The sequence below is a fragment of the Dendrobates tinctorius genome, unplaced genomic scaffold (genome assembly GCF_039654945.1).
Source record: "Dendrobates tinctorius isolate UK_male_01 unplaced genomic scaffold, ASM3965494v1 ptg000038l, whole genome shotgun sequence".
Lineage (NCBI taxonomy): Eukaryota > Metazoa > Chordata > Amphibia > Anura > Dendrobatidae > Dendrobates > Dendrobates tinctorius.
In genome coordinates this window covers 28,670,527-28,693,510 of record NW_027361706.1, presented here as the reverse complement: position 1 = coordinate 28,693,510, position 22,984 = coordinate 28,670,527, and the positions used below count along the sequence as shown (strand labels likewise).

At 42.2% G+C, this 22,984-nt stretch overlaps 1 protein-coding gene across 1 annotated transcript; it reads right to left on the bottom strand.

The window, feature by feature from the left end:
• Positions 1-4,548: 4,548 nt before the first annotated feature.
• Positions 4,549-20,870, bottom strand: LGALS2 (galectin 2). Its single transcript, XM_073574334.1, has 4 exons — positions 20,802-20,870; positions 15,088-15,170; positions 6,530-6,689; positions 4,549-4,744 (listed from the first exon to the last, which is right to left on the bottom strand). Exons 1-4 carry the CDS (start codon positions 20,805-20,807, stop codon positions 4,598-4,600), a joined length of 396 nt encoding a protein of 131 aa, XP_073430435.1. The 5' UTR covers positions 20,808-20,870; the 3' UTR covers positions 4,549-4,597.
• Positions 20,871-22,984: the final 2,114 nt, after the last annotated feature.

Below are 22,984 nucleotides of genomic sequence, written 5' to 3'. Positions count from 1 at the left end.
CTAAGCCGGAAGCTTACCCCAGCTGAAACCAGGTACAGTATTGTGGAGAGAGAGTGCCTGGCCTTCAAGTGGGCACTGGAGTCATTGCGCTATTTGCTATGGAGAACATTTCGGTTGGTGACAGATCATTCCCCTCTTACGTGGATGAGTCAAGCTAAGGAAACAAATGCCCGAGTCACCAGGTGGTTCCGGTCCCTGCAAAATTTTAAATTTTCAGTAGAACATCGGGAAGGCAGACTACAGGGGAATGCAGATGCCCTGTCCAGAGTTCACTGTATGTCATGTGTCCACCCCCTTAGGGTTGAACATAGGAGGGAGGTATGTGGTACAATAAAGGGTGTTTTACTGGATGGGAGATACATTTCTCCCAGCAGGTTAATGTTTGGCCGGGTTTTTCCCTAAAGACGGGACCTGCGATGATGTCATGGTCACGTGATCAGCCCATGTGATGTTTACCTCACTTGTAGTAGGGGTTATGGGCTATGTAATGGAGGTTGGTGTTTGGCATATGGTGAGTGTGTGTCTGGAAGTTACAGGAACTTGGCTGGACTTAGCCTGAACTTGTATACAGGATCCTCGTGCTGCAGGACTATAGCAGCAAGACTCTCAAAAACCCTGGGAATGGCATCTGGCGGATGCCACGGACCTGGCAGCCACTTAGTTAAGCCCGTCTCGTGCAAGGGGTGAGTCTGGGACCAGTGGTTCTCCAAGCTGGAGTATATTTATGTTTTTCCTTACTTTCTGTTAATCTGCTGTTTGCAAAGTGACATTAAACCACTGAAATTGAACTTTAAAAGCCTGTGTGTTGCCTCGCCACTGCAGCCCTGCCATTACCTACCAGAGCGAATCCCTACTATATATATATATATATATATATATATATATATATATATATATATATATATAATCGCATTTTTCCGACCATAAGACGCACTTTTTTCCCAAAAAATTTTGGGGGAAGTGGGGGTGCGTCTTATGGTCGCAATACACGGTACTAACCTGGTGGCTGGTGGCAGAGGGCGGGGCTCTGCGGTGCGGTGGTGGCAGCGGGCTGTGCTCCGGGGCAGGGGTGGCGGCTCCGCTGGCATTTCTTCGCAGCCCGGAGGCCCCCGCAGTTCCCTTGCTGGCCGCCGCCATGTTGCGGTGGCCTCCGGGAGCATGGACGCCGGGAAGATGGCCGCCAGTCCGGGGACGGCGCATGCGCAGCTTCAGATCTCGTCCCGAGATCTCGGGGGATGAGATCTCGTTGCCGAGATTTGAATCTCGTCCCCCGAGATCTCAGGACGAGATCTGATCCCGCGCCTACGCCGTCCCCGGACCGGCGGCCATCTTTCCGGCGTCCATGCTCCCAGAGGCCACCGCAACATGGCGGCGGCCAGCATGGGAACTGCGGGGGCCTCCGGGCTGCGAAGAAATGCCGGCGGAGCCGCGGCCCCTGCACCGGAGCACAGCCCGCTGCCACCACCGCACCGCAGAGCACCGCCCGCTGCCACCAGCCCTGCTGCCCCTGCCCCAGCCCTGCTGCCCCTGCCCCAGCCCTGCTGCCCCAGCACTGCTGCCCCTGCCCCAGCACAGCTGCCCCTGCCTCAGCACAGCTGCCACCACCGCAGAGCACAGCTGCCCCTGCCTCAGCACTGCTGCCCCTGCCCCAGCACAGCTGCCCCTGCCTCAGCACAGCAGCCACCACCGCAGAGCCCACCTGCCCCTGCACAGCTGCCCCTGCCCCAGCACAGCTGCCCCTGCCCCAGCACAGCTGCCCCTGCCCCAGCACTGCTGCCCCTGCCCCAGCACTGCTGCCCCTGCCCCAGCACAGCTGCCACCACCGCAGAGCCCACCTGCCCCAGCACAGCTGCCCCTGCCTCAGCACTGCTGCCCCAGCACAGCTGCCACCACCGCAGAGCCCACCTGCCCCAGCACTGCTGCCCCTGCCCCAGCACTGCTGCCCCTGCCCCAGCACTGCTGCCCCTGCCCCAGCACAGCTGCCACCACCGCAGAGCCCACCTGCCCCAGCACAGCTGCCCCTGCCTCAGCACTGCTGCCCCTGCCCCAGCACAGCTGCCACCACCGCAGAGCCCACCTGCCTCAGCACTGCTGCCCCAGCACAGCTGCCCCTGCCCCAGCACAGCTGCCCCTACCCCAGCGCAGCTGCCCCAGCACAACCAACCTGCCCCGGCACAGAGCCGCCACCGCACGAGCCTGGACCACTGAATGACCCCTGTGACTACTTCTCCACCTGTGCCGGATCCCTTCCCAGGTAAGCTGAATTCGGACTGTAAGATGGACCCCCATTTGACACATTATTTTCTTTCCCCTATTTTCCTACTGAAAATTGGGGTGCGTCTTATGGTCCGGTGTGTCTTAAGTCCGAAAAATATGGTGTGATATATATATATATATATTTTGCTGTTAAATAAATTATTAAAATCTATATATATAAAATTGAATGCATGTGTGTATCACCAACCAATCACGAAGCATATTTCATTTCACCAGAGCTGTTTAAAAGAAGCTGAGCTGTGATTGGTTGCTATGAGCAACAATTTTCCCACTCCACAACACCTCAGCAGACTCTGACCGGGTGGGAGAAATCTAGCATCCCCAGGAACATAAGCTCCTAACTATTGTCTGCCCCCCAGAAAGGAGCAGAGAGCTCGTGACAGAAATGAATCACCCCCTCCCGTGTCCATATACCCATCACACATCCTCCATCCCATAGGCACATCTTCCCTCTTAAAAGGATCTCTGGTATGGAAGTTAGGGCAAATCCCTCAGTGCTCTGATTCTGATCCCAGGGTCTCTTAAAGGGATCATTGTTATGGAAGTTAGGGCAAATCCACTCTGCACTTTGGTACTGACCCCAGGCCTCTCTTAAAGGGATCCCTGGTATGGAAGTCAGGGCAAATCCCTCAGTGCTCTGATTCTGACCCCATGATTCTATTAAAGGAATCATTAGTATGCAAGTCAGGGCAAATCCACTCAGCGCTCTGGTTCTGATCCCAGGCTCTCTTAAAGGGATCCCTGGTATGGAAGTTAGGGCAATTCCACTCAGCGCTCTGGTTCTGACCCCAGGCTTCTATTAAAGGGATCATTTGTATGGAAGTCAGGGCAAATCCACTCAGCGCTCTGGTTCTGATCCCAGGCTCTCTTAAAGGGATCCCAGGTATGGAAGTGAGGGCAAATCCACTGTGCACTTTGTTACTGACCCCAGGCCTCTCTTAAAGGGATCTCCGGTATGGAAGTTAGGGTAAATCCCTCGGCGCTCTGACTCTCACCCAGGCTTCTATTAAAGGGATCATTTGTATGGAAGTCAGGGCAAATCCACTCAGCACTCTGGTTCTGATGCCAGGCCTCTCTTAAAGGGATCCCCGGTATGGAAGTTAGGACCGTTCCTCTCAGCGCTCTGGTTCTGACCCCAGGCTGATGGGATGATGTGGGATATTAGGGGGGGTAGACCGATGGCTCTGGCTGACGGGATGATGTGGGATATTAGGGGTAGTAGTCCAGTGGCTCTGACAGAATGATGTGGGATATTAGGGGGTAGTAGTCCGGTGGCTCTGAGGGGATGATGTGGGATATTAGTAGTAGTAGTCCGGCGGCTGTGACGGGATGATGTGGGATATTAGTGGTAGTTGTCCGGTGGCTCTGGCTGATGGGATGATGTGGGATATTAGGGGTAGTAGTCCGGTGGCATTGCCGGGATGATGTGGGATATTAGGGGTAGTAGTCCGGTGGCTCTGACGGGATGATGTGGGATATTAGTGGTAGTAGTCCGGTGGCTCTGGCTGACGGGATGATGTGGGATATTAGGGGTAGTAGTCTCGTGGCTCTGGCTGACAGGACGATGTGGAATATTAGGGGTAGTAGTCCGGTAGCTCTGGCTGACAGGATGATGTGGGATATTATAGTGAATGTGGCTATGCGGAGTGGGCGGGGCTCTACACTCAGCTTTATATATATAGATATAATCATTATAATTTGTTATAACTAACCGGAGTTAGTTACTATGCCCGGGCAACGCCGGGATCTTCAGCTAGTAAATGCATTATTTTAATCCTCCTTCATAACTACATTTCTCCCTATCAGTTTTTTTGTCTTCTGTGTTCTTTTCCAGACTCCAGGGCAGACTTTGTATGAGCTGGTGCACAGTATGAGCTGCATATATTAGATGAACCTACATTAATGTTTTCTGTGGTGGTATTCTGCCTCCGACTCCTGAAGCCGTGCCTCTTTTGGCACACAAAAGCCTCTTGCTGGCCCTAGAAACAACTTACTGGCTGTTATTTAGTCTGTTATCTACAGCTAACTGGTTACTGCATGTTTGATCTTTGTATATAAACTTTACTTCCAACTTGGTGGAAAAAAAACCCTATAGAGATCAAATAATTGAAATCCAAGCCTAGAAGTGGATAGCCTTTTCTTCTTTTTCTGGCTCTTGCATGTATGATTATCTCTCCAGGATTTGTGTCAGACAGCCGAAAACTACCCAAATAAGTGATATTGATTCACATAACTTCAGTTTCCTGGTTTAAATCAAGAATACAACATTCCTTTTTATTAGCCAAAACATGATTTATTGTGGAAAGTAGCAAGTGACGTTTCATTCATATTTGAAAGATGTGACCTTGAAGTCACCTTTGACAGACAGGTACGTGAGTTTATCATACCCATGGCGATTTGGAAATGAGATCTCATGACCATCCGGAAGTTTCACAACAAATTTGTCTCCATGAAATTGGATTGAGACCTATGGAAGAAATTTAAAAAAAATCAAAATGTATATAAATATTACATGCTTACAGCATTTAGAACCCCCAAAAGTAGATTTTCACATTTTAGAAGACACCCAAGGTCTATCTAACGCTGCTTGCGGTGTACTCTGTTCTCCATTATTTCTACATCTTAGGCAAGTTGGCCAATGTATTATGGAGGATACTTCATCATCAAGAAACCTCAAGCTGCATTTCAAGTTCTCAATGGCCCTAAAGGGGATGTTCTTCATCATGAAAGGAAAGTAGTTAAAACTTAGCTTTTCATCATTGTGATGCTAATACTGGCGTCCCTGCAAGGCTCTCCTTACTCCCTCCAGGAGGGACAGCAACATATTCACCGCCCGGCCCCTCGGCATGGTCCCGGCCATGCTATCTGCCACCTGTCTCCTGTGCCCTTCCAGGTGGCGTACCTAGTGCACGCGTGCATGTCCCCTGTTCTTAAAGGGGCAGCATGCACCTGTAAAGATGCCCCAAGCCAATAGTTGGGAGACATCTTATATAAAAGGCACCTTCTCCATAGAGAGGTGCCTGAGTTACCCCTATAGTTCTTGCTCCTTGTGTATTGTGTGCACCTGTACATTGCCTGGTCCGATGTACTAGAATCCTGATTAGTTGGAACCTGAGTCCCTGGTCCTTGACCAGCCAGGCCCAGAACAAAAACCCATGGTCCTTGTGCGGCCAGGCCCAGAACCAAAACTCTTGGTCTTTGTGCGGCAAGGTCCAGAACCCAAACCCTTGGTCTTTGTACGGCCAGGTCCAGAACCCAAACCTTTGGTCTTTGTGCGGCCAGGCCCAGAACCCAAACACTTTGTTTTTGTGCGGCCAGGTCCAGGACTCAAACCCTTTGTCCTTGTGCGGCCAGACCCAGAACCAAAATCCTTGGTCTTTGTGTAGTCAGGCGTAGAACTCAAACCACTGGTCCTTGTGTAGCCAGGCCCAGAACCCGAAACCCTGGCCGTTGTGCTGCTAGCGCCTGAATCCTGAAACCTCATTCGGTGGAACATGAATCTGAAACTGCATTGGCAGTATCTGACTCTGAAGCCGCTCCGGTGGTACCTGAACAGTACCCGAGACCGGTGTGTCTGAACGTGTACCCCTCCGTGCATTCCACATTGTCTGGACTGTTATACCAGTCTCTGAATCTGGTCCTGCCTGTGACTCTTGTCAGTACCCATCCTGCCCATGGAATAGTCTAAACGGAGCCTGTGTCCGTGTCTGTAAACCTGATCCCTGGGGTAAGCAGCTACAGTATTGGGGACTACCTGAAGCTCAAGCATAGTTCCACCATCAGGAGCTCCAGTGAACACCAAGTAGACGATTAGCTATGCCCCTCCATGGCAAACCTGGCACCGTAGGTCCACGAACCACGGGCGCCACCTGCATGCGTGACAATTATGTGGGATAAAAAAATTGGGAGAATGTGCACCTATTTAAATAAAAATGTTACGCATTTCGGGTAAAACAATCCTTAAGTATAGCTAACTACTTCCCTTTGGTGCTAGAGAACATATCCTTTTGGTCCATTGAGAGCTATTTGACCTGGATGCCAGACCAGTGGATACTCCAGGCACCACACTGAGACCACAGACTGTCAACCATGGAAGTCTCTTGTTATCGCTAACACATAGGTGGTGCACTGAATTGATACTTTTTATATTTTATGCAGGCTTGAATTTTTTAAGTGCTGCTAATGTATATCTCTGATATGTAGGCTCCCTCTTAGACATGACACTTTTTTAATCTTATTGCACGGCACCTACTTTAACATCTGTCCCTGGGGAAAAGCACTGGTGTCCATCTCTTTGCTCCTTTTCCCAGCTGTTGTTGTTCTTGGAGTTGCACACAATTGTGTTCTCGGCGAGACGAGGATTAAAATGTAGGCCTATATCACTGGCACTACGGCCCAGATTGAAGGAGAAGCTGTGAAGGAAACAAGCAGTTTGTTCACCGAGGTTCTGACAGCTGACATCCCTGCCTATCACTAGAATAAGAGACTAGAGCACCTGCCTGCCAATGTGTAGTAAGGAGTTTGAATGGTGCGATGGTCAAGCCTATCTCTCTATTCTATGACTATGTGGTTGACACAAAAAAGTCAAGCATCATCCTTGATGGTCTCCATCAGTCCCTCAGACATTGATATGCGCGGCAAAGCATATGCTTGACAATTGTCTCATTCAAACTCCTCCTCACTGTGGTTGTGGGATTTTTCTTGTAATCAGCTATCAACCATTTATCACCTATTTGTTAGTTGATTCCTGTTAATTGTGAAAAAAACCTATAAAAAGGATCTGCCACTGTTAAATATTAATAATCCGTTAATTTCTTATAAGACCCAGTTCTGTAGAATGCTTTAGCTTACATGACATAGGCTATTTTTAAGCTTGGCTCATGGTAGAAAGACAGCTCCATATATGTAGAGACCACGTGCTTTAGGAGACGTATATAATTCATGGCTAACTGTAGAGGTCGCTCCTCTTCTTCCCTCACCATCATGAGAGACAGACGCAAGATGACATGACATAACAGCTGGTATATTACTTGACGGCGATGTGAGAAGCCGAACTGAGACACAGCAGCCATTTGCTATTCAGGATCTCGGAGAGAAGAAGAATACATGTTGCTTTTGCCATGTGGGATCTCAGAACATGATCTAATGGACAATTTCTCTTTCACCTATTTTTATTCACCTGTTTTTCTGTAATAACCTTTCTTTGATGGAAGAAACCAAATAAACCACTATATTTTTATCTGGTAACTAGTCCTGAGTATTTTACAGGATATGCATTATTTTACATTGGAGAGCCAGCCAGATCTGAATTTTTGTACTTTTTTGCGGATTTCCCTCAACTTGCACACACGGGGGATTGGACTTTGCTAACGTCAAATCATATGTGCAAGTTATCGGGAATTCCACTACTTACAAGAATCACATAGAACCTAGAAGTAAGAAGTACCAGATAGATTGAGAAGTACTACAAGTGCCAAAAGTACCAGACGTAAGCCAGACGTGTAAAGACAGGAACCCAGCGTTGTCCATCAAAGGGAACAAGCTGAGACATTTCAAGGTAAGAGAAATGGATGTCATTAATTGTCTTGCTAAGCAGAGTAAATTGAAATTTAAGTCTGTAGACAATTCTAATTCAGAAGTTTTATGGTTAAGTTTATATGCCGAGTGTGAACTCGAGAATCAGAGGTTAGATTCTAAGTTTTTCAATAGAGAAAGAGAGAGATTAAAAAATATTCTACAGATGGTAGATATATTTCATAGATCTGTGTCAGAGAAATCTAAAAATGATTGTGTAGAGGATAGTGATATTCCCGAGATTCACTGTAATGTGGAGAAACAGTTACAAGTAGTAGCAGCTATTGAAGGTGACCTTGCAGACGTGGAACAAGATGGAGAAGTAGGAGGAGACTTCAGAACTGACGTAGAGGACGTACAAGGGAAAGACGTACCACTAAAAATAGAAGACTCACAGGCCCAAATCCGAAGTAGCGTGAGGAAGAATTTGATAAAAATATGCCAAATAATTCCTGCTTATGACAACAAAATAGATGTTTGTAGAAACTCTGAGATCTTTGAAAGTTGTTCTGGTAACTTTGATTTATCTAATGAGGAGAAGAATCAGTTGTTCAAAATGTGGATCCCTGTAAATTTTGCTAGGAGATTGTCTTTAAAGTTATCTGGTGAGACACATGAGAATTTAACTGATAAGGACAGATTAAAAATTCTCATTTTTTGTTCATCAAATGAAAATCATCCAGATATTGATATTCTTCAAAAATTAAGGATTGGTCGGAAGGAATGTATTTTTACGTTCATGTCCATATATGAACGTTTGTATAGAATGCTGAGTGAGAATGTCAAAACACCGTCCCTCATAAGGAGTTTTGTAAGCAAATTTTGGTTTCTAAATCCTGCATCTCGTGTTATTGCGTCACAAAAAGATTCTTTGTTTGAATGTGCGCAATTTCTTGATTTTGCCAGGAAACACGAGAATCGTGAAAGGAAAGTAAATTGTGCTAATTTTGTAAAGACAGGCAGAGTAAAATCTTATCAGAAGCCTGTATTAGCAAAACCTTCTAAAATGAGTTTTCCCCAAATATATGAAGTACAAAGGAGATCACATGTTTGTTATAAGCCATATGGAATGATGCAAAAGAACACCGAAAAGACACAAATTGAATTAAGAAAAATGATGAGTTCTGATTTTCTTTCTGTAACAAAGATGGCCGAATTTAACAGACAGAAACAGGTGGTGAGTGACATCATGGCCTGTAAACTGAATACTCTGCTCCAAGAATCTATCAGCTTTAAAATGGCAAGAACCTTTCAGGATATTTTTTGCAGAGAAATAAGTATGGGTGTAGGAATTGGTTAGAAAAAGTAATATATATATTGTGTAACAGTGTTATACAATTAGTGAGTTATATGTAATTATTTTATAGAGTATAATCCTGTAGTTTTATGGTTTGTGGATATATACATAGTCATACAGTATATATATAGAGTGTTTGTAGAAGTAGAAATAGTAGAACTGTATTTTTTAATGAAAATTAAAATCTACATCAGTAATAATATTTAGAATTATATGATATTAACCTTATTTTTTATGTTTCCTTAGAATTTTCATTTCAAAGCAGGACTTAATCGAGAAAAATTCTCTTCCAAGGATTTATGCCTTTATTTACACAGGATGTTGCAATAATTGCATGATTTTATATATCTAACCCTTAAAAGGAAATAACCAATTGCTTTTTAAAATGTTCTGGGTGTGTGCTTTTTTACTGCATGGTTTGAATGACTACCACAGCAGGGGAATTTGAACCTTGTTCTAATAATACAAGTATACCAGTATACTATGTCCCTGTTCCTTAGGAAAAGAATTTTAAAGGGGGTCTCAACTTTTGCAAAGCAATGGAATTTTTTTTCCAGGCCTAAATGTCAAGTATAGCTATACATATATTTATGTCATGTGTATTTGGGGAATATTCAAAGAAATATTAAGAGACTAAATTGAAATAGTTTACAATGCATTGATAATTAGGATAATTTGGGTTAAAATACGTGTATTCATCACACTTTCATATGTGAGGTATTTGGTTTAAAGTTAATATGTGACACAGTCTGAGTGACAGTGACTGAGTGTATGAGCAGCTGCTGAGCGAGTAATGTGATACGTTTGTGAGACCTCAGGATCCTGAATGCATGAGAGAAAGAAAAAAAAAAAAAAACCCCAAAGCTTTTATCTTTAGGAAATTATTAGAATATTAAGATACATAATGAAATATTATCTATACAACATATATTTCTGTATTTCTATAGTAATTATTTTTTGATTTAGTTAATTGTGGATAAGTGCAATCGCACAACAAAATAGAAAATAGTTTAGGAAAAAAATCTATTCTTTCCTTATCAGCTTTAGCTCTTTTAAACAGGCACCAGCACAGAGCCTGGTATTCACCAGCTGCATCTGGGAATAGTGGACCTTCCTTCTCTGTCCAAGTGTGTTAATCTTAAACTACATTTAAATTAATTTTTCCAAAGGATAATTTTATGATATTAAAATTAATTTTGATGGTTACACATCTTCAGACAAATAATGGTATAAGCAAGTATAAATTCACATAATTTATACATTAATTATTTTTAATTTTGGTTTTGATAAATGAATTATTTCATGAAACAATATTTTTTGGTATTAAGGGGGAAATATGTTTTTTATCCTGACTACATAATCACATTTGATTAATACTTCTTCTTCACACATTTTAATAGGAAAAAATATTAATAAGGTACAATGGTATAAGTATTGGGTATAATAACAAGTATTATAAAGAGTCATTTCTTTACACTAAGAGGAATTACATGCAAAGTTGCATAATTTGAAGACATAACTACTCTGCATCAACATAAAGGCCTTATTCTTATTTTTATTTTTATTCTTATTTTTCATTATTTTTAATTCTTTCACCAATATTTAGTAAAGTAATATCTACTGAGAATATTGCTTCATTAAATATAGCAATTATATGGTTCTATTACTAAGAAAATGTTTCACTTCTGAGTTATATGCAACAATTCTTTTATTCATTCATTCGCTCACTCATATATTCTTATTTTGGTTCATGGCTATACATTCCTACATATTATTAGTATAATGAATATATTCCTTATTAATAAAGATGATAACACTGGTTACATAAAACACAGTGACACCTATGGGTTGAAAAAGGTAATTACACCTATGACATAAAAATGTTCTATCACATGAAAAAAATGGATAATAATGTATTATCACTTATTATTGGTTTATTATTTCAAATATTGAAATCCATATACAGTACAAATTCTGATAATAATTATATGGATATTACTGATTGCTATGGTACGCTGTGATATTATGGGATAGGGAAATTACCAGATTTGGTATAGAATAGGGAATGAAGACTTCAAGCAAGATACTGAAATTATGTTAATAAAGACTTTTCACATTTCTAAACTTCATTGATTTTTATCAGTTGCAAGAAGAAGAATGCCGCGATCCAGAAATCCCAGAAGGTAACAAAGCTATGATTACTGAGTAATAGACTGTGTTAATTACAAATGCAGTATCCACCACTGACAGTCACAAGTGCAGTATCCACCACTGACAGTCACAAGTGCAGTATCCACCACTGACAGTCACAATTAAAGTGTCTAACCTGACAACCAGAGGACGATGATCCTATGATGCTGAGATGAACGGTGTTATCACGTTCTTATCAAGTTCCAGAGGTTTTCAATCACCTGAAAAGCTTCGATGAAAGCTGGTGAACAATGAAGGTAATTATCAGGAAGCTACAACCCTGACATATGTCCTGTGCATTAGGACAAGGACTGGTTATGGTGCTATGTTTAGCAAGGAAGAGTCATTTTAACCCTTTCTTTGCTGACCAAAGACGTCACACCTGTTCAAAGACCAGTACCGATGGAGGATTCCAGAATATCCAAGGCGAGCCAATGTAAGTCCAGGTTTTTAAAGATGACACTGCACAGATATTAAAGCTGCATTTCATCTATAGACTTTGTTTCTTATCAACATTTGAATTTATGGACTTTGATTTGATACACCACACAATTCCTACAACATCTATATGCTATAAGAAAACTGTATTTTTAAAAGAACCAAGAAGAAGACAGAAGACATCAAAATGAAGACCAGATGACATCAGATGATGATGACTGGACCTGAGATGCTTCAATTTAGACTTAGGGAAGTATAATTATACATATTTTATATGAATATTGTTCACGACTTACCATAACATGAATTCACATCAATTATGTCATTGAGTACTTATAACGGTAATCTGATATTATTATTATTATTATTATTATTATTATTGATATTAAATTATTTTGTCAAAGAAGAAGAAAAGAAGAAAGAAGATCTTGTTATATTTGAGGGTTCCAATTAATGTCTGTCTCCCTCAAAAGGGGGAATTGTTAAATATTAATAATCCGTTAATTTCTTATAAGACCCAGTTCTGTAGAATGCTTTAGCTTACATGACATAGGCTATTTTTAAGCTTGGCTCATGGTAGAAAGACAGCTCCATATATGTAGAGACCACGTGCTTTAGGAGACGTATATAATTCATGGCTAAATGTAGAGGTCGCTCCTCTTCTTCCCTCACCATCATGAGAGACAGACGCAAGATGACATGACATAACAGCTGGTATATTACTTGACGGCGATGTGAGAAGCCGAACTGAGACACAGCAGCCATTTGCTATTCAGGATCTCGGAGAGAAGAAGAATACATGTTGCTTTTGCCATGTGGGATCTCAGAACATGATCTAATGGACAATTTCTCTTTCACCTATTTTTATTCACCTGTTTTTCTGTAATAACCTTTCTTTGATGGAAGAAACCAAATAAACCACTATATTTTTATCTGGTAACTAGTCCTGAGTATTTTACAGGATATGCATTATTTTACAGCCACCAGATTTCACAATACAGACTGAGTATAGATATTTAAAGCCCCCGTCACACATAGCGATCTCGCTAGCGAGATCGCTGCTGAGTCACAAGTTTTGTGATGCAACAGCGATCTCACCAGCGAGATCGCTGTGTGTGACACTGACCAGCGACCGCCCCTCCCGCCAGTTATCGCTGATCGTCCTGGAATGGCCAGGACATTTTTTTGATCGCTGGTCTCCCGCTGGCCAGCGTGCATCGCTGCGTGTGACAGGCGGGAGACCAGCGATCAGCGATCTGGCGCTGATAACTAAGGTAAAGACAGGGTTCCTAAGCGGCGCGCAGCGCTTAGAAACCCGATGTGTACCTTAGTTACCAGCGCGCTGGTGCAGGGAGCTGGTAACCAAGGTACACATCAGGTTTCTAAGTGCCGCGCGCCGCTTAGAAACCCGACGTGCACCTTGGTTACCAGCTCCCTGCACCAGCGCGCTGGTAACTAAGGTACACAGTGGGTAACTAAGTGACATGCGTCGCTTGTTACCCCCGTGACGCTGGTGCTGATCGCTGGTGAAGCTGCCTGTTTGGCAGCTCACCAGCGATCATGTAGCGATACACCAGCGATCCTGACAAGATCATATCGTTGTTGGGATCGCTGGTGCGTCGCTATGTGTGACGGGGCCCTAAGACCTGATGAGGCTAATGTATTTACTTTGAAAAGCCATGTTATAACTGTTATAGAATTTTTTTTTTAAAGTTTACCTACCTGATTGAGCAATGAGGTCCAGCTTGAAACATCTAAATAGCAGAAATATACGGCCATTCTGAAATACATTTTCTACTTAATCACACCAGCCTCATCAGGTCTAAGAGACCTAGTTATTAATGTATGAAATCTGGTGACAGATTTCCTTTAAATAGTTGTTCCACTACATTGATATTGATTACCTATCCTTCAGATAGCACCTCCACTAATCGGCTGTCATCAGTTCAGCTGTTGGCTGGATGTGAGCAGTTGCGGAGTTGAAGAGCACAGCTTCAGTCAACTGTTAAATGGCAGATCTGCTCACAGAAAACTTCATATAGTAGAGAATCCTCAGGACTTGGCAGCGGCCACTAGACAGTTGAGCTGTTCTGTTCAACTCTGTAAGCTCCTACATCTGGCCAGTGAAGGAGCCAGATGTTGGACCTAGAGACCTGATAAAGAAGACCAATCCAAAGGATGAAGTCGAAAAACCCTGTAAAGGTCATCTGTCAATAGAATCAACCTTTCTAAGCTGCCTCTGTTGGCACACAGGTCTTATAAAATTGAATAAAATGATACGTTGATATCTGCGATCCAATGTCTTAGGCTAGTTTCACACTAGCGTATGGTAGAGCTAGTTTCACACTAGTGTATGGTAGAGCTGCAGAGGGATGCGGACTTCCTCCCTGAAACTCCACCCACTGCCGGGCCTCCTCCGTTCAGCTCCGCCTATGTCGGCCTGTGGCCTGTGTACCCTATCTTTAGCATTGGGTACTCTGGCCATGCCGATGTATACAGATGCCTCCACATGCGTCGTTTTGACGGTGTGGTGACCGCAACAAAGTCCAACATGTTGAGTTCGGCGCAGGTCGCCGCACCGTCAAAACAACACATGTGAAGGCATTTGCATACATCGGCATGGCCTGCGAAATCAATGCTAAAGATAGGGTACACAAGCCGCATGCTGACGTAAGCTGAGCTGAATGGAGGAGGCACGGCAGTGGGCGGAGCTTCATGAAAGAAGTCCGCATCCCTCCGCAGCTCTGCCATACGCTAGTGTGAAACTAGCCTTATTCCAGAGAAATCCATATTTTTCTTAATATGTAAATGAGCTGTTAAGATCTACAGGCTGGATATAGATCTCCCTGATAATCTGCCTCCAGAGATGATTTTAAATGAATGGAGGAGTTTCCAGTGTGAGACGTGTAGATCAAGAGAGTAGACCGTCTGTCATTAAATGTCTCCCACTGGTAGCGCCCACTTTCATGTAAAATTAGCTCTAGGGGCGGATTATCATGGAGATCTGTGTCCCTCCCATAGATCTTAACAGCTCATTTACATATTAAGAAAAACAAGGATTTCTCTTGAATAAGACATCAGATTGCAGATATCAAGGTATCATTTGATTCAGCTTCCTATGACCTACATGCCCAAATAGACAGTTTACAAGGGTTGATCCTATTGTTTAAATATAATGTTAGAATTCTTCATTGTTGTATTACTATGTTCTGTTCTAGACAATCTGCACTAAGTAGGTTCTCCAGCAAACCTCCTGTTAGATCCCCCTTGTTTATCATTACCATTACTGTTACAGGGAACAAATAACTTACTTCTTGGCATCTCCTGAAAGTTTTCCTTTAAGCTTTAAACTTTCTCCCTTGGACAGCTCAAGGTTCAGCATTTCAAATTTCTCCTATTTTTAAAAAAAAATATTCACTGTTATACATTGGAATTCATCATTGCACTCAGTTGACACTTTCATATTGTATCTCACTCAGACATACGCACAAAGGGACATAATACACATTTATTTGGCTTTGCTTTTATGTTTTAGTCACTTTCACATTTAAAATACTATTAATTACTAGAGTAAAAATTAATTATTGGTAACTTGATGGTTTATGGCAATGGACCTAAGGCTAGGGTCACACAAACGTTTTCTCTCCATCTGAGAAAATCGGTCTGATTATGCTAATAAGTCTCTGATCAGAGCTAAATCCAATTTTCTCAATGGTGGAAAGAAGAAAAAAAAACTTTTTCCATTTTGTCTATTATGTTAGTCCATTATAATCAGACCACTATGCAATTTTACCCAAGTGTGGTTCAGTTTTTTTCACGGAACCTTGAAAGGAGACTTGAAAGGGCGAGTGTCATCCATCCGATTATATCACTCACATCCTGCATTTTTCCCAATTTTTCCCTTATGCAGGCTCAATGTCTAATATTCAGTTATCTCTGAGTTTGCGGGTGGAAGCAAGAAATATGAAGGAATCTTGCTATCCTGTCTCTATGTAACACACAAAAGCAGCAGCAGAAAATACATTATACAGCAGTACTGAGCAGTGTAGCAGTGAATCCAGCACTGAAGTGAGGTAAACAATATCTGCAAATTAGCAGCACAATCTTTATGTGTGTGTGTGTGTCTCAGTGTCTCTTTTTCATTGCTACTCCTTCATTCTCCTCCCTCCCCTTTCCATAAACGTCAATAGGCCGCTAAGACCACGGGAGTTGCCCATGTGCCTTGTTTTGACAAAGATGGATTTTTGTAAATTTTCAGAATAATTGATCAGTTTACGAGCCAGGGGGGTGAAGAAGAAGTGGCTTAGAAGTTGAGAAAGAACCATACTTATCTGATAAGTGAGTTTTGTTATAATCAGTTCTATTGACTTATGCAGAATGTGATTATTCTACAGTAATTAAAGATGTCCTGTCAGCATGACTTTGTAATGTAAAGACATGGTGCTTTAATACTGATTACATTGATACCCTTTGGTGAAGACATCCACTTTGAGGTTTTTCTTTAATCACCATTTAAACATTTGTGCTAATTAAATTTTGGTGCACAGGGGCCGGACTGTGCACTGGTTCTTCTCCCTGTCTGTGTTTTCCTGGCCCCATCGCCTGCCTCCGGTTTGTGAATGACCGCCTTCTCTGTTTAAAATCTCAGCAGTGACCTGTCATTCACAGACTGGAGGCAGGAGGGGGGGGTCGGGGAATTACAGACCGGAAGGAGAAGACCCAGTGCACAGTCCGGCCCCTGTGCACCGAAACCTAATGAGCACAAAACTTGAAACAGTGATTGCAGAAGAACCACAAAAAAGATTTCTTCACAAAAGGTATCAATGTAATCAGTATTACAGCTCCATTACAGCCATGTCTTTACTTTACCTTACATAATAACCCTCACAGGTTCTCTTTTAGCCAGTCAGAATTAATGTAGGCAAGTGATGCATTTGTAATTAATAGGAATGGTAAAGGACTCCATTAGTATGTCACCTTTAGACTCTAGTAAAAACAACTAAATAAAATAATAAAAGGCAAATCACAAGCTATTAAATAAATTCTGAAAGTTACGTCCCTTGTATAAAGAGGAACAGGGTTTTAGCTAACAAGGCCATTGAAGAAGATGAATTGTGCACCATTAATTGCTTCCTGTTTTCCCATGTCCCTTCACGATCATTAAATAGGTTAAGGGAACAACTTGATAAGATGTGACTATAAAAGCAGAAATAACAGAGATAATTATGTACCGATAACCACCTGCTCCATATCAAGGATGAATAAAGGGCAGATCTAATCTGCCAGGTGCAGAGGTCATGGGGGTGCGGAAGGGGCACTGTGTATGAGGGGGCATGAACAGTAAAATGGTTTGTCATCCATCTCAATTATATCTCAAAAACCTACTAGTGCATACTTATTACAATTAGGCAGATCTCTTATACGGAATGTCTCATAGAAAACATCTTGAGATTTCCATTTAGAGAAACATAAGTTAAAGCACCACTCCAGGGTTTTTTTTTTCAGAGCTGGAGTGACGCTTAAAATGTAAGCCCCCTGCTCCCATTCTTATGGTCACTTCCCGGCCGCTTCACCTTTTACCAACACGGCTTCGGACCTACGGCACCATCTTATGCTCGTAACTTCTAACTATCCGGAAGCCAGAAGTTACGTCACAAGAGCTCAATACAAGTCTATGAAAGTCAGAACGAGGCCAGAATAAGGCTCCCATAGAGATGTATTGAAAAGTGACCTCCGGCGCTCCGCTCCATGAAACACTGGAGCTGCCAGCAGGTCACTTTTCACCGGAGACCAACGGGAGCGATGCTGGAAAAGGATGAAGGTGGCGGCAGATGAGTATAAGACAGGGGGCAGGGGAATTACATTTAAAGCACCACTCCAGAGGCTCAATTAAAACACTTTAATGGTGCTTTAATAGAGAGGAGTAGCTCCATCTGGGCCTCAATTAATAACTCAAAATAAAGCTTGGATAAAAAGAGAGTATCTTTCTGGAGGACCCCGTCTAATTATGCAGTACAAGGATAGCACAATTATTTTAGTGGAAAAAAATATCTATTACGGTGTCAAACATTGTCAACTTGTGCCAAAATGTGCTCTTTATTGATATAAAAAATTGGGTCCACACGCACTGTAATGCACTTGCAGTCCTTGGCTGCTCCTCACTTCTCCATCAAGTGCTGCCCCATTGATTGACAATGGAGACAAAGGCTCTGCTGCATAATGTCACTTCTGCTCTCCACTGTCAATCAAGGAACAGGGTGTGGCAGTAGGGAGAAACAAAGAAGAGCCGAAGACTGCAAGTGCATTCATATATCAACCAGTGTACTTGCAAAGTGAATTTACTTATCAATAAAAGCTGAATTTCTGCACTATTTTTACATTTTGGTAATTTTTTTATGGTTTAGATAACATTTTTTGACAGGATAATATGGGTGGTTATCTCCCAGATAGAGGGCATGTTGAAATTCAATATGGCTGACACTTTTTACCAACTAAATCTGCCATCAGGAGAGGCATGACCCAATAGCGTATGGTTTGTACTGCACCACACTATTATGACATGGTGTGTATTAGTACCATACTAATATGCACACAAATAATATTCAGTATACATCACCCCTATCAGCCCCTCATCTCTAGAGGACGGTGTGTGCTCCATATTTTCCTGACGACTCTACGGCGCACCATACACATTAAATGACTGTTGGCCAAATGAACCCTCAGCCGGCAGCTACCTTTCCGGACTTTCCTATACAAAGGAGGTTTTATCCTCTGTTGTCTCTGAGACATTTCCGGAGGCGGGTTATCTTCAGGAGAGCAAAAGGATTGACAGTCCAAAATCAGGCATCTCCGATCCTTAACCACCCCGACAATCATTAGTCTGAAGCTCCCATACACATTAGACTGTCGGCCAAACCCATCGATAGGTTCACAAGAGTCTAATGTGTTTGGGGGGCTTAATAGAGACATATTAAAGATCTGTAAGCATTGTATTAAATCATATTAAAGGACTGCGTGAACTTATAGATCTCTATGGGTGCCTACAACTAGGAGCGTCCAAAGTCCTGTTAAGCCTGGATCAGTTTTCATCAGAGTGCTGGATCTGATTTTCATCCATTTTTGGTCTGTGTATTTATTCTTCATATCAGTGTGACTTCTTTTTTCTTTGTATATAAGAAGAAAAATAAAGCAAGAATTTCAAGCTTCTCTTATCCTTCAGACCACGTTCACACGTTCAGTATTTGGTCAGTATTTTACATCAGTATTTTTAAGCCAAAACCAGGAGTGGGTGATAAATCCAGAAGTGGTGATGTGTTCTATTATACTTTTCCTCTGATTGTTTCTTTCCTGGTTTTGGCTGACAAATACTGAGGTAAAATACTCACCAAATAGTGAAATGTGGGCATGGCCGTAAACTGTATTAAACAGGCAGAAGCCACCTGTGCATTGTCCTATTTTTTTTCATAGATTCGTTGATTAGAATATGAACAGCCCCATAGAAAAACATAGACAGGACACGTACCTGAAAAATAGAAGTCTGAATGAGGCTGTAGGCCACATTCACACGTTCAGTATTTGGTCAGCATTTTACCTCAGTATTTATAAGCCAAAACCAGGAGAGGAACAATCAGAGGAAAAGTCTAATAGAAACACGTCACCCACCACTTCTATATTTATCACCCACTCCTGGTTCAGTGTGAACATCGCCTTAAAGTGATAATTTCTTGTGTTTCATAAATACGACAAATCTGTCTGAGTAGGTGGCTGAGCTGGGGTGATTCCGAATTGCTCCTCATTTGCCTCAATCCTAAACTCAAATGGTGTAAACTGTGATGTGTTGGAGCTTTAGGCCGCGGTCACTCTATCCGTATTTGGTTAATATTTTACCTCAGTATTTGGAAGCCAAAGCCAGAAGAACAATCAGAGGAAAAGTATAATAGAAACACGTCACCACTTCTGTATTCATCACCCACTACTGGTTTTGGCTTACAAATACTGAGGTAAAATACTGACCAATTAGTGAACGTGGCCTTCAATGGGCCCTAAACTGGAAGGGCCAAGTTGGGTAATTAAAAATAAATCGGTGACATTAACCAAGGACACATCACTACGATTTATAGTTCTGTAATTTAAGCTACATTGACCTCTCTCACTAGGCAATTGTATGGCATTTGTAGAGAAAAATGGCAAATTCGTGTACGTCTAGAAGGTCACATGTACACGTTGAGTATTTGGTGAGTTTTTTTTTTTACCTCAGTATGCGTAAGCCAAAACCAGGAGTGGAACAATCAGAGGAAAAGTATAATAGAGACTCGTCACCACTTCTGTATTCATCACCCACTCCGGGTTTTGGCTTACAAATGTTGAGGTAAAAAATTGACCAAACACTGAACATGTGACCGAACCCTTATAATGTAACTCTTGGTTAAATGTGCCATTGGTAGAGCAACATCACACTGATATCTATGGCCAGTGAGACATCACAGTGTCAACCAGTCATCCCACTGAGATACAGTTTATGAAAAATAGGACTGGAGAGTTTGTCAGGTTTTTTGGGTGCACAGTTGGGTACAATATCTTCTTATATTTATGACCTGATTTTCTGCCAGATTATCGGATCCATCTATGGCTACGTTGTATACGACTATAAAGTCTGATCTGCTTTTATCCAGAACCAGGACTACTCTTGATTCTAGTCTACAAGTTGTGCCCACAATTGCCGATCAGTTTAATTCAGTTGTATGAGGATGACCGATAATTGACCAAAAGTGGACCTATTTCTGAAAAAAAAACATTTTAATTAACCTCAGAAATCCCCAGATTACTAGGTTTTCTTGCCAAAAGTTACAGCTGTCAATCAATTACTATAGCCGTCCTGCTCAGACACCAAGTAAAGATAAATGCCTGAGTCACTCTGAATATTTGTCACTATAGGAATATATCTCGATTCTAGAAAGCAGATAATGATGATACGCAAGAAAAAGGAAAGTGGAAGTGTGAAAAAAAAAAACATGAAGTAACTTACAGCCATGGTGCAGAGAGATATATGGAGCGTCTACAGAGAAGTAAAACCTTCCCGGACACTGACTCTTCTTATATAACATGTCATATACAGTAATCATCCTTAGTTGAATATTAACTTGAGGACTTTGGAGCAGTTTCCGTTCTGACAAATACGGCTATAGTGAACAGCACATGATTTTTTTTTTTTGGTGACTAGTGTGACCTTAGGGCAGCAGTAATACAATAATCTGCAATAAAAAATGACCGTGGATTTTGCAAATGTAGAGACATCACCAGTGTTTGCGGTGAGTCAGACAGCTATTTTCTCCAGGTACAATCAATGTGGAATGTAGGCTTCAAACAAAAAAAATCCATTAGGGAGGTGCGAACGTCCGATGTGTCCTTCACCTTCATGGAGAAGAGGTTTTTCTTACTATAGAATGTGAAAAGTTATCATAGTTGCAAAATTCCCAAATAGCTTTTAAGATTGTGAAAATCTCTATTATAAGATGCAATATTTTCAGATAATGATCCCATTCTGTTCTATACAATGTTTTACCTTAATGTGTCGCATTACCTGTTTACTCACACTTCTAACCATTAATGCCTCTTTAGCAAGCCATCAGCAGAGCGGAATGGGCAGTTTCCACCTTCCCCAAGTAGGGAACTGAAAAGGGTCATCCCATTATAGCATGTGATGGCAAATCACTAAGATAGACATTACTTTCTGATTTGTCGCAGTCCCTTAAACCCCATTTACTCATATCAAGTTGACAATACAAATTATATATATCCATGTGTATGTGTGTATGTGTGTATATATATATATATATATATATATATATATATATATTATATAAAGCTCAAGTGTGTGTATGTATGTGTGTGTGTCCGGGATTGGCATCCGCACCGTCGCAGCTACAGCCACAAAATTTGGCACTGTCACACGTCTGGACCCCGAGAGTGTCCTAGGCTATGTTGTGAGGCGAAATTTTAACCCTGCGCGTTTCAATTCACCAAACAATTTTGCCCCTATCAACATAATGGGAAAAAAGTGTGTGTGTATCAAGCCCCGCCCCTCATTATGATGTCATAATGGTTGCCATGGCGACACTGATGTCATCAAAGGTTGCAAGCCCCGCCGCTCATTATGATGTCATAATGGTTGACTATGGGATGGAGGATTTGTATGACGGGTATATGGGCACGGGCCTATGGGATGGAAGATATGTATGATGGGTATATGGGCACAGGACTATGGGATGGAGGCTATGTATGATGGGCATATGGGCATGGGACTATGAGATGAAGGATGTGTGATGCGTATATGGGCACTCGACTATGGGATGGCGAATATGTATGATGGGTATAAGGGCACAGGACTATGGGATGGAGGATATGTATGATGGGCATATGGGCATGAGACTATGGGATGGAGGATGTGTGATGGGTATATGGGCACTCGACTATGGGATGGAGGATATGTATGATGGGTATATGGGCATGAGACTATGGGATGGAGGATGTGTGATGGGTATATGGGCACTGGACTATGGGATGGAAGATATGTGTGATGGGTATATGGGCACGGGCCTATGGGATCGTGGATATGTATGATGGGTATATGGGCACGGGACTATGGGATGGAGGATAATTATAATTTGCTATAACTAACCACAGTTAGTTACTATGCCCGGGCAGTGCCGGGCTCTTCAGCTAATATATATATATATATATATATATATATATATATATATATATATATATATATATATATATATTATGATTGCATTCATCAATTTGAAAGAACAAGAGATTAAGAGAATAAATACATGTGTATAAATCAAAGAAATATTAAAAAATATCAGAAAAAGTCCAGAAGAAATGGTGGAGCTTAGGCTACCTTCATAAAGAAAGAGTAATACAGTACAGATAAATAGCTTAAAGGGGTTGTCCAGGCTTGTAGTTCAAGTTTGCCAACATTTTATGTGACTGCTGACTTGTGAACCCTCACAGGACACAGTGTGCACGCTGTCAGGATTCTCTGGCGGGCGCATGAACACAAGTATGAGATTTACACACATTCAGTCATGTGCCAACTAGACTTCCGCGTCCTCACTCGATACGAGTGATTTGAACAAGGTCGATACGTTTAGTCGGAATGTGGTCAGAAGTATTCAAATCACATGACTGCTCACTCCTGGC

Bases quoted from the DNA above. Each gene is read 5' to 3' on its own strand.
- LGALS2 (XM_073574334.1), bottom strand. The intron at 6,690-15,087 runs GTAAGTTATTTG...TTTCCTTCACAG, and splicing joins CTTTCAGGAGATGCCAAGAA to CTTCTCCTTCAATCTGGGCC. The intron at 4,745-6,529 runs GTAGGTGCCGTG...TTTCTTCCATAG, and splicing joins CCCCAGGGACAGATGTTAAA to GTCTCAATCCAATTTCATGG.